Raw genomic sequence first — 18980 nt, 5'->3', positions numbered from 1 at the left:
TGTAAATAAAACTAGGCTGCATTATTCACTGCAATGGATATTCCAACCTTGAGCCCCGGCCTGCTCTGCTCTTCTTGATCAAAAACCTTTTTGTGTGCTGCCTAACCAATGGCTGTGCTGTGTAGGCCTACAGTGGCAGTTTAGGAGGAGAGTCAAAGGCTTCTTCCGAAAATACATTTTGATATTGAACACGGACTAGCCTATAGCCTATGTTCTGAACAGTTTGAGAAGGAGAGCGCGAAGATGAGAAGGAGGACCGAGGTCAACTTTGATAAACAATATGTTTCTTACCCATTATGTATTTATCAGAGTTATTGACCTCACAATAAGCCAGATTCGAGTAACTTACATTGGGGTGCTAAAACTTGAAGCAGCAGCCGTGGCACAATCGGAAATGGACAGCTCATGGTGCTGAAAGTAGGCAAATTCGAGTAGGCATAATTAATTTAAACCTTCTTAATTTTAATTAGATTTTACTAACAACAAGAGGGCTTTGTGTTGGAGCTTATTTCTTCCTATTTAAGAAATAAGACGTAGGCCTACCTATTTGACAGATGGAATTAGGCTATAGGCTGCTATATCCATTGATTTGTAGGTCAATTCCTCCACCCACCATGCTCGCTTCGAGGAATATAACAATGTGCCTTGCGTGGAAGCCCCTGCTTTTCCGGATGACTGTGATCTCGCTCTCCGTGGCTGATGTGAGCAAAACATTTAAACATGTTAACAATCACAAGGCCACCAGACGGAATACCAGGGCACGTTTTCAAAGCTTGCGCAGACCCGCTGGCAGGTGTCCTCACAGACATTTTCAATCTCTCCTTGTCCCAGTCTGTAATCCCAACATGTTTCAAGCTGACCATCACTGTCCCTGTTCCCAAGAGCTCCAAGGAAACCTGCTGGTGATGACACACATCAACACCATCACCCCAGACACCCTAGACCCACTCCAATTCGCATACTGCCCCAACAGATCCACAGATTACGCAATCTCAATTGCACTTCACACTGCCCTCTTCCACCTGAACAAGAGCGGAAATAACTATTTGAGAATGCTGTTCATAGATTACAGCTCAGCGTTCAACACCATAGTCCCCTCCAAGCTCATCACCAAGCTAGGGATCCTGGGACTGAAACCCTCCCTCTGCAACTGGATACTGGACTTCCTGACAGGTTGGTCCCAGGTGGTGAGGGTAGGCAACAACACCTCCGCCACGCTGATCCTCCACACGGGGGACCCTCAGGGGTGTGTGCTTAGTCCCCTCCTGTACTCCCTGTTCACCCACGACTGCGTGGCTGCGCACGACTCCAAATCCATCATCAAGTTTGCTGACGACACAACGGTGGTAGGCCTGATCATCGACTGTCTGCATCACCGCTTGGTATGACAATTGCACCACCTTGGACCGCAAAACGCTACAATTGGTGGTGCGGACAGCCCAGTACATCACTGGGGCCAAGCTCCCTGCCATCCAGGACTTTTATATCAGGCGGTGTCGAAAAATTGCCAAAGACCCCAGCCACCCAAGCCATAGACTGTTCACTCTGCTACCATCTGGCAAACGGTACCAAAGCATCGGCTCTTGGATCAACAGGCTCCGAGACAGCTTCTACCCCCAAGCCATAAGACTGCTAAATAGCCAGACTGCAAAATAATCAATGAATGGTCCCTGAACTATCTGCACTGATTATATCTTGCACTGACCCTACACACACTCACTAGACATTATATACACACCATATACACACTCTCTCTCACACACACACACACACACACACACACACACACACACACACACCACACTGTCACTTCCACACAAATCCCTCACACATTCAAACACTACTTACAGTGCATTCGGAAAGTATTCAGACCCCTTGACTTGTTCCACATTTTGTTATGTTACAACCTTATTCTAAAATTGAATATATAAAAAAAATGTCCTCATCAATCTACACACAATACCCCATAATGAAAAAGAGAAAACAGGTTTTTAGAAATGTTTGCAAATGTATAAAAATTAAAAACGGAAATGTCTTATTTACATAAGTATTCAGACCCTTTGCTTTGAGATTCAAAATTTAGCTCAGGTGCATCCTGTTTCCATTGATCACCCTTGAGATGTTTCTACAACTTGATTGGAGTCCACCTGTGGTAAATTCAATTGATTGGACATGATTTGGAAATGTACACTCCTGTCTATATAAGGTCCCACAGTTGACAGGGCATGTCAGAGCAAAAACCAAGCCATGAGGTCGAAGGAATTGTCCGTAGAGCTCCGAGACAGGATTGTGTGGAGGCACAGATCTTGGGAAGGATACCAAACAATGTCTGCAGCATTGAAGGTCCCCAACAACACAGTGGCCTCCATCATTCTTAAATGGAAGAAGTTTGGAACCATCAAGACTCTTCCTAGAGCTGGCCGCCTGGCCAAACTGAGCAATCGGGTGGGAAGGGCCTTGGTCAGGGAGGTGATCAAGAACCCTATGGTCACTCTGACAGAGCTCCAGAGTTCCTCTATGGAGATGGGAGAATCTTCCAGAAAGACACCATCTCTGCAACACTCCACCAATCAGGCCTTTATTGTACAGACAGAAGCCACTCCTCAGAAAAAGACATGGAGCAAAGTACAGAGAGATCCTTGATGAAAACTGGCTCCAGGACCTCAGACTGGGGCGAAGGTTCACCTTCCAACAGGACAATGACCCTAAGCACACAGCCAAGACAACGCAGGAGTGGCTTCTGGGACAAGTCTCTGAATGTCCTTGAGTGGCCCAGCCAGAGCCCGGACTTGAACCCAATCAAACATACCTGGAGAGACCTGAAAATAGCTGTGGAGCGACGCTCCCCATCCAACCTGCCAGAACATGAGAGGATCAGCAGAGAAGAATTGGAGAAACTCCCCAAATACAGATGTGCCAAGCATGTAGGATCATACCCAAGAAGACTCAAGGCTGTAATCGCTGCCAAAGGTGCTTTAACAAAGTACTGAGTAAAGGGTCTGAAAACTTACCTAAATGTGATTTCAGTTTTTTCTGAAAAACCTGTATTTGCTTTGTCATTATGGGGTATTGTGTGTAGATTGATGAGGGAAAAAAAACTATTTTATCCATTTTAGAATAAGGCTGTAACCTAACAAAATGTGGAAAAGATCAAGGGGTCTGAATACTTTCAGAATGCAATGTATGCACACACACTCACACAACACACGCATATGCACACACACACATACATACACACACGCACTCTCTCACACACACACACACTTTTATAATCATCATTTGCTGCTACTACTCTTTTCTTTATTTTATTCTTATTATTATCTATCCGGATGCCTAGTCACTTTACCCTGCCTTCATGTACATACAGTTGAAGTCGGAAGTTTACATACACCTTAGCCAAATACAGTCGTGGTCAAAAGTTTTGAGAATGACACATATATTAATTTTCACAAAGTCTACTACCTCAGTTTTTATGAATTTGCATATACTCCAGAATGTTATGAAGAGTGATCAGATGAATTGCAATTAATTGCAAAGTCCCTCTTTGCCATGAATATGAACTTAATCCCCCCAAAACATGTCCACTGCATTTCAGCCCTGCCACAAAAGGACCAGCTGACATCATGTCAGTGATTCTCTCGTTAACACAGGTGAGAGTGTTGACGAGGACAAGGCTGGAGATCACTCTGTCATGCTGATTGAGTTAGAATAACAGACTGGAAGCTTTAAAAGGAGGGTGGTGCTTGAAATCATTGTTCTTCCTCTGTTAACCATGGTTACCTGCAAGGAAACACGTGCCGTCATCATTGCTTTGTACAAAAAAGGCTTCACAGGCAAGGATATTGCTGCTAGTAAGATTGCACCTTAATCAACTATTTATCGGATCATCAAGAACATCAAGAAGAGAGGTTCAATTGTTGTGAAGAAGGCTTCAGGGCGTCCAAGAAAGTCCAGCAAGCGCCAGGACCATCTCCTAAAGTTGATTCAGCTGCGGGATCAGGGCACCACCAGTGCAGAGCTTGCTCAGGAATGGCAGCAGGTAGGTGTGAGTGCATCTGCACGCACAGTGAGGCAAAGACTTTTGGAGGATGGCCTGGTGTCAAGAAGGGCAGCGAGGAAGCCACTTCTCTCCAGGAAAAACATCAGGGACAGACTGATATTCTGCAAAAGGTACAGGGATTGGACTGCTGAGGACTGGGGTAAAGTCATTTTCTCTGATGAATCCCCTTTCCGATTGTTTGGGGCATCCGGAAAAAAGCTTGTCCGGAGAAGACAAGGTGAGCGCTACCATCAGTCCTGTGTCATGCCAACAGTAAAGCATCCTGAGACCATTCATGTGTGGGGTTGCTTCTCAGCCAAGGGAGTGGGCTCACTCACAATTTTGCCTAAGAACACAGCCATGAATAAAGAATGGTACCAACACATCCTCCGAGAGCAACTTCTCCCAACCATCCAAGAACAGTTTGGTGACGAACAATGCCTTTTCCAGCATGATGGAGCACCTTGCCATGAATAAAAGCCTTTGACACTTATGGAATGCTTGTAATTATTATTCAGTATAACATAGTAACATCTGACAAAAATATCCAAAAACACAGAAGCAGCAAACTTTGTGAAGACCAATACTTGTGTCATTCTCAAAACTTTTAACCAAGACTGTACATTTAAACTCAGTTTTTCACAATTCCTGACATTTAATCCTAGTAAAAATCCCCTGTCTTAGGTCAGTTAGGATCACCACTTTATTTTAAGAATGTGAAATGTCAGAATAATAGTAGCGAGAATGATTTCTTTCAGCTTTTATTTATTTCATCACATTCCCAGTGGGTCAGAAGTTTACATACACTCAATTAGTATTTAGTAGCATTGCCTTTAAATTGTTTAACTTGGGTCAAATGTTTTGGGTAGCATTCCACAAGCTTCCCACAATAAGTTGGGTGAATTTTGGCCCATTACTCCTGACATAGCTGATGTAACTGAGTCAGGTTTGTAGGCCTCCTTGCTCGCACACGCTTTTTCAGTTCTGCCCACAAATTTTCTATAGGATTGAGGTCAGGGCTTTGTGATGGCCACTCCAATACCTTGACTTTGTTGTCCTTAAGCCATTTTGCCACAACTTTGGAAGTATGCTTGGGGTCATTGTCCACTTGGAAGACCCATTTGCGACCAAGCTTTAACTTCCTGACTGATGTCTTGAGATGTTGCTTCAATATATCCATATCATTTTCCTTCCTCATGATGCCATGAATTTTTTGAAGTGCACCAGTCCCTCCTGCAGCAAAGCACCCACAGCATGAGGCTTCCACCCCCCGTGCTTCACGGTTGGGATGGTGTTCTTCGGCTTGCAATCCCCCCCTTTTCCCTCCAAACATAACAATGGTCATTATGGCCAAACAGTTATATTTTTGTTTAATCAGACCAGAGGACATTTCTCAAAAAAGTACGATCTTGTCCCCATGTGCAGTTGCAAACCGTAGTCTGGCTTTTTAATGGCGGTTTTGGAGCAGTGGCATCTTCCTTGCTCAGTGGCCTTTCAGGTTATGTCGACATAGGACTCGTTTTACTGTGGATATAGATAATTTTGTACCTGTTTCCTCCAGCATCTTCACAAGGTCCTTTGCTGTTGTTCTGGGATTGATTTGCACTTTTCACACCAAAGTACGTTCATCTCTAGGAGACAGAACGCGTCTCCTTCCTGAGCGGTATGACGGCTGCGTGGTCCCATGATGTTTATACAGATGAATGTGTTACTTTCAGGCGTTTGGAAATTGCTCCCAAGGATGAACCAAACTTGTCGAGGTCTACAATTTTTTTTCTGAGGTCTTGGTTGATTTCTTTTGATTTTCCCATGATGTCAAGCAAAGAGGCACTGAGTTGGAAGGTAGGCCTTGAAATACATCCACAGGTATACCTCCAATTGACTCAAATGATATCAATTAGCCTATCAGAAGCTTCCATGACATAATTTTCTGGAATTTTCCAAGCTGTTTAAAGGCACAGTCAACTTAGCGTATGTAAACGTCTGACCCACTGGAATTGTGATACAGTGAATTATAAATGAAATAATCTGTCTGTAAACAATTATTGGAAAAATTACTTGTGTCATGCACAAAGTAGATGTCCTAACCGACTTGCCAAAACTATAATTTGTTAACAACAAATTTGTGGAGTGGTTGAAAAACGAGTTTTAATGACTCCAACCTAAGTGTATGTAAACTTCCGACTTCAACTGTATCTACCTCAAGTACCTCATACCTCTGCACATTAATCTGGTACTGGTACTCCCTGTATATAGCTCTATTCCAGTGCATTTTATTTAATTCCTTCTTGTGTTAGTTACTATTTTATTTTGTATGATTTTTAAACTCTGCATCATTGGGAAAGGTTCGTAACAAGCATTTCACTGTAAAGTCTACATCAGATGTTTTCGGCGCATGTGATAAATTCTATTTGATTTGATTAAATAGCCTACATGCATGTCAGTGAATGGCTGTTAAGTTAAAACCAAAACTCAAATTTAGGGGGTATGCCATAGGCCTACCTTTTCTTAAAGAAAATGGCAAAAAGGACAGGCCTAGCCCTTGTTAGCTTAAGGTTTTGAAGAAAATAAAACGGATCTGATTCTATAACAGCGCTTTGGTCCGCAATGCTTTATCCTAGAAACAAGCTGTAAAATACATGGGAAAGACGTGACTGATGCATATGGGGATACTGTATAATTGTTTAATTTCTTTGACATTCAGAGGCTGAGCTACAACCTTCTGTAGCTGAGGTGATAAAAAATAGACTTTGCTTGGTAATTTAATTATATCACTATCAATTGATTAAGCTATTCACTTTTTGTACAAAAGCCAGACAGCTTTTAGGAAAAAACTTGTGACCTTCTCTCATTGGGTTAAGCCACGGAAGAAGAGTAGCCAGCAGTTAATGCTTCCATTTTTTGCATCGGTAGTTCTACTCTGTCTGGGGTCAAAAGGTAGGCCTAACCTTTGAAAGTACCATGCCAGATTCCAAATGATGTCTCAGATGTAATTATTTGCAAACAGGGACAGTTTCGTTTCAAACAAGACACACTGATTTGGCATCGGAGAAACATGATAAGATGAACAAATAGGCCTATCTCTCTGTCCATTCTTAGCTTGTAATTTCTGTAATTTGTGTGGTATTAAAAAATATTCTGCTAATATGTAAAATGATGTAGAATTGCATGAAATGTTTATTAAAGGAAAAACATTCTCGGCCCTGCAAATACAATGATAGAATAATGCTTTTAATATGAAGGAGATCTTTCCACCCCTACTCTTGTCTACGGTGGTCTACGAACCCACAACCTTCTGGCCCGCAGCCCTGTATTCTATCAAAATTCCTGCGTTGCCGTGTAATGCTTACAGTACGAAGAACAGTTTCTAAAACTGCATATCTAAGGTTTTGGTCTGTCCAAGAAGGGCGGGTAGATATTAGACTTCTTCTCTGCTATCCACTTTGTTTTAATTATTATTTTGGGTATAGGGGAGGGTCACTTGATTTCTTTCTAGGGTTTAGGTAAAATATATTTTGCTGAAGGGAGGGCCATCCATTTTCATTTTAGAGAGGTCCGATTTTCTTCATGTAACCTTTATTATAAATAACGTTCATTCCCTAACAGAGTGTCAAAGAAAGAAGAAAATCGCAGCCTCTTGGGATATATTGCACATGTCAATATCGTTATTTCTATCTGAATTCGACTAATCGCGCAGTCCTATTTCAACCACATAAAATATGCATCCAAGCCGAACTAAAATATTTTATATATTTGCGGGTTAGGGTCGGGTGAGGGCATCAGATTTTCACTTTATAACATAATAGTCGGGCAGTTGCGGATGAGTTATTAGCAATTGCGGGCGGGTGAACCTTGAATCCAACTGCACAACCTGGGATGGAAATATTGTGAAAGACATTACCAATGTATCATACTGGACACAATGCAGCAGATTGTACAGTAGGTTCCAGGACAAAGACTCCATTCACTGTCTTCCTCAGACGTGGGCCTCACTACAGTGACCAACACAAAGTATCTTTCTCCATTCTTGTCTCTTTCCAGGATGTAAGCAAAACAGTAAACCATTATTTATCTTTTCTACACAAAGAATATTGAGTCAGACATAATCATCTGTAGTTCCCCCCAAAAAATAAGAATTTCAGTATGAGAGAGGCTGACATTTCCAATGTACCATATGAGGTACACACAGCCAGGTATGGAAGTACAGTATGTAAGGCTTATAACATGTTTAAATACCACACAGACTTCCAACAAATAACATAATACTACCAAAAGAGTTCCCTAAGGTGTAATAAAACAACTATATTGCTGACATTAAAGGATTAGTGAACAGTAGACAGATAAGATCATAAAGAATTATGTAATTCTTGTCTGTTTGTGTGTGCGTGCGTGCGTGCATGCGTGTGTGTGTGTCTGCCTGCATATGTGTATCTGTATGTGAGTGTTTATAATGTATCAAACACTCTAACCTCTAACACCCCCTCCAAGCCCCCATCTATTGCTCCAATGCTTCCTGCTTCCTGAAGAGAGAGGGAGAGTGCTTCCCAATGTCCCCCATGAGATCTTCTGATGGGACACAGCTGCCAGTACCTCCCCTTCATCACATCAGGGACTGGAGCCTGGAACAGACTAGACCCTTTCTATACACGATGTGTCCAAGCTCAAACACACACTCAAAACTCAGTTGTAGGTTTTGCCTGTGTTACTAAACTCTGGATAGAAACATCTGCTTAAGTGACAGAAATTAATACAAACGTTCCACAAACTGTGGTGAGGATATTTCTTTATGTCAAAGTGAGAACTACCACCCTTTCTTCATTGAGGAAATAATCAAATGATGAACAAGAAATGTAGTGTTGAGGAAAAGGCGACTCTCCTAAATAGCGAGAAGCTGTAGTTAAGATGCGGTTGCCGTGTGGCGACAAGCCTGCTGTGGCCAATTAGACAGGTTCCATCTCTGTGGCGGTCTGATTCGGGCTTCTCAATCTCCCCCGGTGACCGGCTCCCAGGAAGTAACGAACGGGAAAGGAAACTCCGGGGATACAACCGACAGTAGCGTGATGGTGAAAAAGTCATTTTAATCAGGGTGACAAAGGCACATCTTTTTGATGTGACAGAGGAATTAGAGCTGTATTTATTTGGTCTTGTGTGGCTCAGTCGGTAGAGCATGGCACTATCAATGCCAAGTGTTGTGGGTTCGATTCCTGCTGGGGTCACCCATAAGTAAAATGTATCCACGCATGACTGTAAGTCGCCTTGGATAAAAGCATCTGCTAAATTATATATTATATTACTTTACTCACAGCTTTGCGGTCAGTCTGTCCTGTGTTTCAACCAGGGTTCTGGTTTCTCCTCACCTTGTCTCACTACATTACCCTGCTCTGAGCTGGCATCTCTTTATGCCAACAAGAACACGCCACAGCACCAAGGTGCCCCTGTGCCAGGGTGCCCGGGGTCTGGTGCTATGCTCCTGTTTCCATGGTTACAGATAACATATTGGTTCCTCCAAGGGGTGCGGTAGAGGTCACAACCTTCACTTCCAGGTCTGTCACCAGAGAATTGCATTGTTATGTAACATACCTTAAGTTGATCAAACCACAAAGCCAAGCAAAGCCAGTTGATAGGATGAGTTATGAGTAGACAGTGAAAGAAAGACAGGGGACTTACCTAGCCTTGGCCTCAGCATCCTCACAGCCTTTACTGGACACCTCCTCCAACCCTCCAATCAGGTGCTTGAAGGAGCTGTAACACAGGAAGTGTATTGCGTCTTTATAGTACCAATTAAAACTTTATGAATATTTAATAAACCTTGGTAAGATTGTTGTTTGTTTGAAGTGGAAACCACTTGGTCTCACTTTATAAGAACCCAAGACCACCTGATCACTTTATAATCCCCAGGTTCCCCACACATATCATATCTGTTTGGATGTGCTTGAACCCTAGACCCATAAATCATTAAGCAAATACTGATGAATATAAAAATGAAGGATAATAATGATAAAGATACATTTCAATTGAGATGTTTACAGCTGAAAGACCATTTGACAACCCTGGCTGCCAAGGCTAAATCCTCGACCCAAAATACTTACAAGGTGACATGCAAACACACACACAAGCACACGCACACACACACACACACACACACACACACACATCTGTGCTGGAGTTTCCCTCTCACCATTATCCCCTAATTCTCATTCTCTCTCTCTTTCCCTCCCTCTCTCTTCCCTCCAGAAAGATAGATTGCAGGCTGCCTGCCACCGCTAACCTCTCTCTCACCCTGGCCCCTAACCCAAACAGTTCTGGGTGACACAAATGGCAAGCTGGCTATGTGAGGTGAGAGAGCATTAGCGATCTGTGTGACAAACTGACAGACAATAATAATTATCTAATTCAGATGACTCACTTACTAAGGGTTGCCCATGAGAGGCCTGCTCCATAACAGGGGCTAACCTGATACCACCCAGCCCTGCGCTTACATTACAGCTGTAAGTTGCTTTGGATAAAAGTGTCTGCTAAATGGCTTTTGTTATGTAAGATTCTTGACCAAATGATAAAAAAACGTTTCAGAATACAAGAGAAGGTACTGAGGTTTTGAACACTCACTCTCTGTCGATTACCAGACATGTAACAGCCTCTGCAGCGATGACGTTTGCTGTTCTGATGTCCTCCCTGCAACAGAACACACATACGGTCATTAGTGACAAACATTACACAGAATACAGCAGCACTTTATTTTATTAAACATTAATGACCAGGTATGTGCTTAAAATTACATGGAAAAATAGTTATTACACAATAAAAACACTGCTTTACAATCAATAAAATAATACACAGTAGAAAGACATTTGATACATTAAGAAACACAGACTTTGCCATAGAAACATTTCATCATAGGATTGTCAAGCTTTGTGTTGACAAATACATATAACCAGCTTGACAAAAGTATAACCAGCTTTACTCTGTATTGTCAGTGACATCATCGATATCCTCTTCTTCCGAGGACTCGTCTCCCCAGTCGCTCTCAGAGTCTGAGCCGTCCCAGGACTCCATGGCCCCTCCAGTCTAACTAGCACGGCCAGTCCTCTCACACACACACACACACACACACACACACACACACATCTACCGTATCACTGAGAACACTCAAATCTACACTTACAGCTGGGTAGGCGAGTCCACGCAAGCTGTCTATACACACATTAAAAGATCTCAGGGTCAAGTGAAGACCACTCTAAGACTCACTGAAACCTAACACTTAGCACAGCAGCTGGAGGAGTCCATACAGTATTCCACTTTATCCAAATTCATAACAGGAAAACTCTGTTGGCAAAAGATGAGCATACACTAAATACTATACTAAATACTGTACTAAATACAGTACTGAACAAGTACGGAATCAAGCTTTACTCCGGATCGGTGAGAACGTGTATCAGCATTAGAGCTGTTGACATGTGAGTCAAGTCACACTCTGGTGTCTAAGTAGGGGAGGAATGACCCATATGTTTTTGCTGCTACGCAACCTATTTCACATGGACCTAGGTGACAAGCCCTTCTCATACACCCCCCCACCACCACCCACTTTCCAAACCCAAACACACACTCCCTATCTAAAAAAGGTCACAGCTGCTGGAAATGACAAGGGTTTCACCAGTGGAAAAGGGAGGAGAGGTGAGGAGAAGAGAAGAGGCAACCATTAAGGAGTGTTGGGGTAAATATTTGGCTAAAGAGGAAAGAGACAGGGGCTTTTCTCACATGGGCATGCACAGAGCATGTAGAGGGAGGGAGGCGGGAGGCTGAAGGGGGTATTAAATGAACTAAATCCAGTCCCTGAGTGGTACATCCTAGTACTTGCCATCGTAAACACCTGCTGGGTGTGAATTGGGACTTTGTGCCAAATGTAGCCTCTCTGCCATTGTGCTACTGTTGTCAACAGTGTTTTGGCAGATACACATGCCTCTCAAGAGGACAGGGTACATTGCTTTTTCCATGTTGGAAGAAAGAAACCCCCAACACACACACACACGTACGTACGCATGCACACATTCACACACACACGCACAAAATCTATTTTGTTTTCTATCTCAGATAATGAGCAGAGCCCTTTAACTAGTACATACACAGAGAGACTAAGCTGCTAGCCGCACTAATTTGCCTCATAAAAGGTGCACAGTTTCTGTATTATTTACACACCATGGTGATTCCCTTTCATTAAGAAATCAACAACCCAATACAGCCCGGTGTGTGGGATAGATAGATTAATTGTTAAAGGGGCAATCTGCAGTTGCTACATCCATTTTTGGACTTATAAATTAATGATGTGTACCCATTGATTCTTGAAGGATATAACTTAGAAATGTCTTGTGAGCTTAGTTCAACTGTCGTATCCCATCAGAGCCCAAAATATAAGCTTGCTTTACTCTATGGTCGGTAAACAAAGTAAATGTAAACAAACACTTTATATTCTCAAAACATGGTTAAAACTATAATTTTATATCATGGATGATGGTCAGTCCTTGCATCTATAGCTCTGTCTATGAATTTGATATCCAACCCCATCCCTCAGCTTTTTACAGAAAGAATGGGGGTGACTTTCTTATTGTTTAAACTCTGGATTACCCATTTAAGGGACCTGCAGGGTTTCATATTAGAGGGGGTCTCCATCACCTGCTCTCCGCTTCTCCCTTGGTTGCCGGGGGAGCGTTTTTGGCTGTCATATAATTTAGTTGATATTGACAATAGTAGTTGTGGAACAATTTCTACTGTCTGTTAACCTCTGCAAACAATTGATTTACTCCGGTCACCGCACACCTTCACAATTGCTTGTAAACACACACACAGAGACAGACAGAGAGAGACAGACGGAGAGAGAGAGACGGAGAGAGAGAGACGGAGAGAGAGAGAGAGAGAGAGAGAGAGAGAGAGAGAGAGAGAGAGAGAGAGAGAGAGAGAGAGAGAAGATACATGTGTCTGAAATGTCCTTTAGAACAGCACAGCAGAGAGCCGGCCAGCGGTGTTCACTTCCAGTCGAGCGTTTGAATTCAACTGGTAATTGGATGGTGATCTGGTGTCCCAAGGAGGGGTTATGAAAATACAGGCTGGGGTGGGGCCTGAGACCAGCACCAATCACATTGTTCCCTTCTCTGTCAATGATGTCACACTCTTTAAATAAGTTCTCATCCTCTCCTGACCCTCCTATCAACCCACACACATGAACGCACACACACAAACACACACACACACACACACTCTCTACCCGAAGCATAGCACACATCGTCTGAACTGTTGATGGATCTACACCTCAAATGGGAGCTCATACAAGAATGTGAAATCAGATACTATGCTGCCCTATCGGGGACAACAACTATGTTTTGAGGTACCTCTGTTCCTAGAACTACCAACAAGATTTGTGTACGTGATATACTATAACCTAAGAGGAGAGTGGAACAATTTCTGTTGTGCGCAAATACACACGCATGAAAACACGTGCGCAGGCACACACACACACACACACACACACACACACACACACACACACACACACACACACATACACACTGCTAAGAGAACAGACTGTGATTTGCAAATATTGTAGCAAAAGATCAAAGTCAGTGTCTTGAAATGTAGAGTTCCCTTTATCACACAGATATTGAATTTCATAAGCATCGACACACACCATTAACTTCTGATTAAAAGCCTAGCTTGAAGCCCCCTGATCAAAAGCATACATTGAAAAAGCTGTGATCTTAATTTCAATTTGAGATACATGCTTGACCATCAAAGCAAACGTTGAGTGGACTGCTTTGCTCAAGATGCCCCAAGACAAAGACTTGTTGGTAAATGGTTACAATAATAAGTGGACACTGTGTCCTTCTGAGGATACATACATGCTTCTTAGATGTCCTTAGGGAGAATACAAGGGATAGAGAAAATACATGTGCTTTTGAAAAAGCTTTTCCCTGTATCTTAGAGTTATTTACAGCAAACAGACATTCTAAACTCCATAAAATATATTTCTGGAAGTGTCGCTATGACACATTATTTTAAACAGAAATTTGTACAGATTCTTCTTCTGGGAAAAGCTATGAATCCTATTACAATCAAATGGGTCAGTCCAATCTACGGTAGCATTAGTATGACCATCAGAAGAGTTGGATTAATATGACTCAAATACTCTCATTTCACAAAGGAATTTTTCACTCATTACTGTGAAATGTGGGACAGTTTCTTTCTTAAATCTGTTTCATATATTGTCTTTTAATGGCAGCAGAGCTACAGTAGCCCTTTCCCATATGTCCCACATACATTTTAATGATGTCATCTTTCAACTCTTATGTTCATTAGCTTCAGATAAGGAATAGACCATACTGTACTCATGTTGCAACACTGCATTTTCCATATATTTACCACCTTAAATATGCTGTATTAATATCAGACAATGATCTTATATAACTGTTTGTGTGAGAAATATGACAAGCAACTGATGATCTAGATTGGAATATATTTCTCACTCCAAATGGGTAGCGATTTCTCAGTGAATAATTGCTTCCACAGTAATTGGTTGTCTGCATTACTTCTGATCAATACATCAATATGCATTGTAACTGTTTGCTTCACATAGGTAAATAGAGCTCAATGGGGATTGTTCCTCATTCAGTCACCACAAGATGGTGCTAGCTACATCCCTTATTTTTCCACTCACGTGCAGTGCACCTGTGTGTGTGTGTGTGCATGTAAGTGCAGCAAATTTTCTGTAGCAAATGTAGTTACAAAACCATGATCCATCTGCAAAAATCAACTACCATTCTGAGGACTAAGATGTCTAGTTTTTTGCAAAGTGTCTTATTTTAAATACATTTTACACTTCCACCTGAATTCTGTACATTTTCACCTCAAATTCTCATTACTGAAATGTGTCCGGATTATGTTCTCGGGTCATTTTATACAGTTTTACTTTAGAAAAACACAAAATATGTTGTTGTAGTTTGTCCATAAATAATAATAATTGTATACTAGTTGAAGTTAAAATTAAACTATAATATGTATTATGTACAAACACAGTGCCTGTGGACATCTCTTACCGAAACACTTTTTCAAGTTCCTGTAAAAACTAAAATCAGTGTTTTTATAAAGTTTTATTCACCCATGACGCATCATCTAGAGAAGTAGTAGAGGTTAAGTTTATTTTGTGGTCCTCTGTAGCTCAATTGGTAGAGCATGGCGCTTGTAACGCCAGGGTAGTGGGTTCGATCCCCGGGACCACCCATACGTAAAAATGTATGCACACATGACTGTAAGTGGCCTTGGATAAAAGCGTCTGCTAAATGGCATTATATTATTATTTATATGCTTGTTGAATTAGGTTTTTATTCCCAAACACCCCCTTTACCTCACTTGGCCTTCTCATTCCCGAAACAGCTAAAAAGCTCTAATTGGGGAAAAGTGTGGTTTAATAGTACTTTCATTTTACATATTTGTATTTTCAATGTTAGGTTTAACTCAGGCCTTTTCATTAGAGGAGCAATGTTAAAAAACATATTAGAAATTGATTTCTTTATTATTTTTTTGGACTGTTGCAGTAATGATAATTTTGTGGAAATTGTGGTAAAATGCATAATGTACTGTATGATCAAAAAAACATAATAATAATTATGAAATAGATAAGTACAGATCGTAATCTCAGTGATCCAAGAGGACATTTCGTGAAACATCACACATGAGAATTTTGGGGTCAAATGTCAGTTTTGTGAGTTTGACCAAACCAGACGAGGTAATAAGGAATGAAAAGAAAGCTACGTCAGACGTTGGGGTCCTAAGCAGGTAGCTAAGTGGTTAAGAGCATTGTGCCAGTAACCGAAAGGTCACTGGTTCTAATCCCCGAGCCGACTTGGTGAAAAATCTGTCGATGTGCCCTTGAGCAAGGCACTTAACCCTAATTGCTCCTGTAAGTCGCTCTGGATAAGAGTGTCTGCTAAATGACTAAAATGTAAATGTACACATAAATACAGTGAAGTAAGTATGGCTGTACCCAATACATTTGTGGACAATGATAACGATGCTTGGATTTATACAACACTTGCCCGGTTCTCAAGGTACTTCACAATGTGTCAGGGGGGAGATCACTCAGGCATTGTGACGCATGTGGTTTATTGGGGGTATGCACATAACAGACATTCTGGTCACAATTCTGATATCATGTAGCTCGTATCATCCATTGCTACAGAGCACCTTCCTAGAGCGAGAGAGGCAAGGAGTGGGAGTTAGAAGTGTGGGTAGAGGGGTTATCAGTCTTACCCTTGCAGGGCCTTCTCTCCAAACCAGTCTCCTTTCCCCATGCTGTGGAGGTAGACAGGATCCCCGCTGGGCTTGTCTTCCCTGGTCACATTCACCTGGACAAAGGGGTGGGGGTGCCACTTTAAATCCATGAGGGGGGAGTGAGCAATTATACATTCTGAGAGAAGGGACCTATGGGACCATGTGCTGCACTGTAAGTACCTCAAACCCTTCTGTAATGGATATTTCTGTAACTGTATGATTGACTAATCACTACATTATTCAACATCAAAGTGAGGTTAATGCAGAGCAGGGGTGATGGACATATCTGTGCATGCTAAATCTTTGTACATATTTGATGGACATCTTGGTGCTATGGTCTGTGAGGAACCACTGACCAGGTCATTAGCTAGCTGACAACTGAGCGATGGAGGTCCAGCAGAACTGGCCAAAGTGAAGATATATAGAAGGTCATTTGACTTAATTAAGGCTTCCATCTTCATTCATTAGAAGGTTATATTGCGGTATGACATCACGTTCACCAGAAATACATAGCTAATCTGAGGGACAGAGCAATAATTCAACTTTTAATATGATCTAGAGGACATAAAGGGAAAGGAAGACCCAGGAAAAGAAACAGAGGGATTGAGAAAGAGAAGGAGAGAGGAATGTGGACAGGGAAGGGTAAAGGCAGGGAGAGAGAGGGAGAGATGAGAGATGTTTGTTCCACTAGTTGAGACAGATAGATACTGTACATCTTGATAATTTGAATGGGGTGAGTCATTGAACTTATTTGGCTCCCTGGCTAGGACAGAAGGTAACATGTCTGGCTGAGAGCCCTTTATCAATAATGTTGATGATGATGAGGGTCTCACCATTCCCTTACTGACGATGAAGAAGGTGTCTCCTGTGGCTCCCTGTCTGACGATGTACTCTCCATCCTCATAGTGTGTCTGGAACCAGAGAGGAGAGGATAAATGAGAAGGATGAGTCACCCAGACACCTCTGTCTAATACCCCTTCACCCCAGGGTGAGACACCTTAGACATGTTTCCTTGGGGTGCAGAGTCCCCTGAAGCAACAATCCAAGCCTCTTCTGACACCTGACAACGTCACGCCTTTGAAAGCACAAACACATTCACACATAAGCACATAGGTGCATGTGCACGCACGCGCACGCACGCATGCATGCACGCTCCCTATTCTTCACGCTCTCATTTCCTGTGGTTTCTCTTGATTTGAAAGCCTCTCCTTGAACCTCATACACACACACACAGGTAGGTGTGTTAACCTGTAAAGACAGGATTACGTGCAACACTGCCATTTATATAGGCAAAGATGGTTGGATGTGGCATGTGAGAGTGAGTATATGGCCTTTGTAAGACAAAGCTGTGTGACATTTAGCTTGTAGAGGGCTCAGCCGATCAATACACTGTGACCAATGTGCCACACCAGACCAACTAAACACACTGGCCATAGAAACAGATGCTGACCTTTGTATATTATGGTCATCCAACGTCAAAACATGGAGAGAGGTTACATTGTCTTCCTGTTGTTCAGCCTAGCAGTCAAATCCTGGGTGGTGTTCTAGCGATCTACCCCAATATGCCTGTTATCAACAAGGGTTAGATATGTGTGTTTTTTTCCTCAATCATCTAGACACAATACCCCATAACGATAAAGCAGAAACAGGTTTCTAGAAATTTTAGCAAATGTATAAAAAAAAGCAACAACTTAAATATCACCTTTACATAAGTATTCAGACCCTTTACTCAGTACTTTGTTGAAGCATCTTTGGCAGCGATTACAGCCTCGAGTCTTCTTGGGTATGACGCTACATGCTTGGCACACCTGTATTTGGGGAGTTTCTCCCATTCTTCTCCGCAGATCCTCTCAAGCTCTGTCAGGTTGGATGGGGAGCGTTGCTGCACAGCTATTTTCAGTTCTCTCCAGAGATTTTTGATCGGGTTCAAGTCCGGGCTCTGGCTGGACCACTCAAGGACATTCAGAGACTTGTCCCGAACCACTCCTGCATTGTATTGGCTTAGGGTCGTTGTCCTGTTGGAAGGTGAACCGTCGCCCCAGTCTGAGGTCCTGAGTGCTTTGGAGCAGGTTTTCATCAAGGATCTCTTGCTTTGCTCTGTTCATCTTTCCCTCAATCCTGATTAGTCTCCCAGTCCCTGCCGCTGAAAAACATCCCCACAGCATGATGCTGCCACCACCATGCTTCACCACAGGGATGGTGCCAGGTTTCCTCCAGACGTTACACTTGGCATTCAGGCCAAGGAGCTCAATCTTGGTTTCATCAGACCAGAGAATCTTGTTCCTCATGGTCTGAGAGTCTTTAGGTGCCTTTTGGCAAATTCCAAGCGGGCTGTCATGTGCCTTTTACTGAGGAGTGTCTTATGTCTGGCCACTCTACCATAACGGCCTGATTGATGGAGTGTCCTTCGGGAAGTTTCTCCCATCTCCACAGAGGAACTCTGGAGTTCTGTCAGAGTGACCATCACCTCCCTGACCAACGCCCTTCTCCCCTGATTGCTCAGTTTGGCCAGGCGGCAAGCTCTAGGAAGAGTCTTGGTGGTGACAAAGTTCTTCCATTCAAGAATGATGGAGGCCACTGTGTTCTTGGGGACCTGCAATGCTGCAGATATTTTTTGGTACCCTTC

At 42.5% G+C, this 18980-nt stretch overlaps 1 protein-coding gene across 2 annotated transcripts in view; it reads right to left on the bottom strand.

Moving 5' to 3' along the window:
* The window catches only part of LOC121553393 (cGMP-dependent protein kinase 1), a 169753-nt gene that overhangs the window by 18710 nt on the left and 132063 nt on the right, over positions 1 to 18980 (bottom strand). For both annotated transcript variants that reach the window (XM_041866461.2, XM_041866460.2), the window contains exons 6-9: positions 17188 to 17265; positions 16334 to 16428; positions 10646 to 10711; positions 9707 to 9781 (exon numbers count right to left, since the gene is read on the bottom strand). In XM_041866461.2, coding sequence (XP_041722395.1) covers positions 9707 to 9781; positions 10646 to 10711; positions 16334 to 16428; positions 17188 to 17265 — 314 coding nt within the window. The remainder of the gene's footprint in view (positions 1 to 9706; positions 9782 to 10645; positions 10712 to 16333; positions 16429 to 17187; positions 17266 to 18980) is intronic.

Source organism: Coregonus clupeaformis, chromosome 37, assembly GCF_020615455.1.
Source record: "Coregonus clupeaformis isolate EN_2021a chromosome 37, ASM2061545v1, whole genome shotgun sequence".
NCBI lineage: Eukaryota > Metazoa > Chordata > Actinopteri > Salmoniformes > Salmonidae > Coregonus > Coregonus clupeaformis.
The sequence above is the reverse complement of the archived record's forward strand: the minus strand, read 5'-3'. Positions and strand labels throughout refer to the sequence as shown.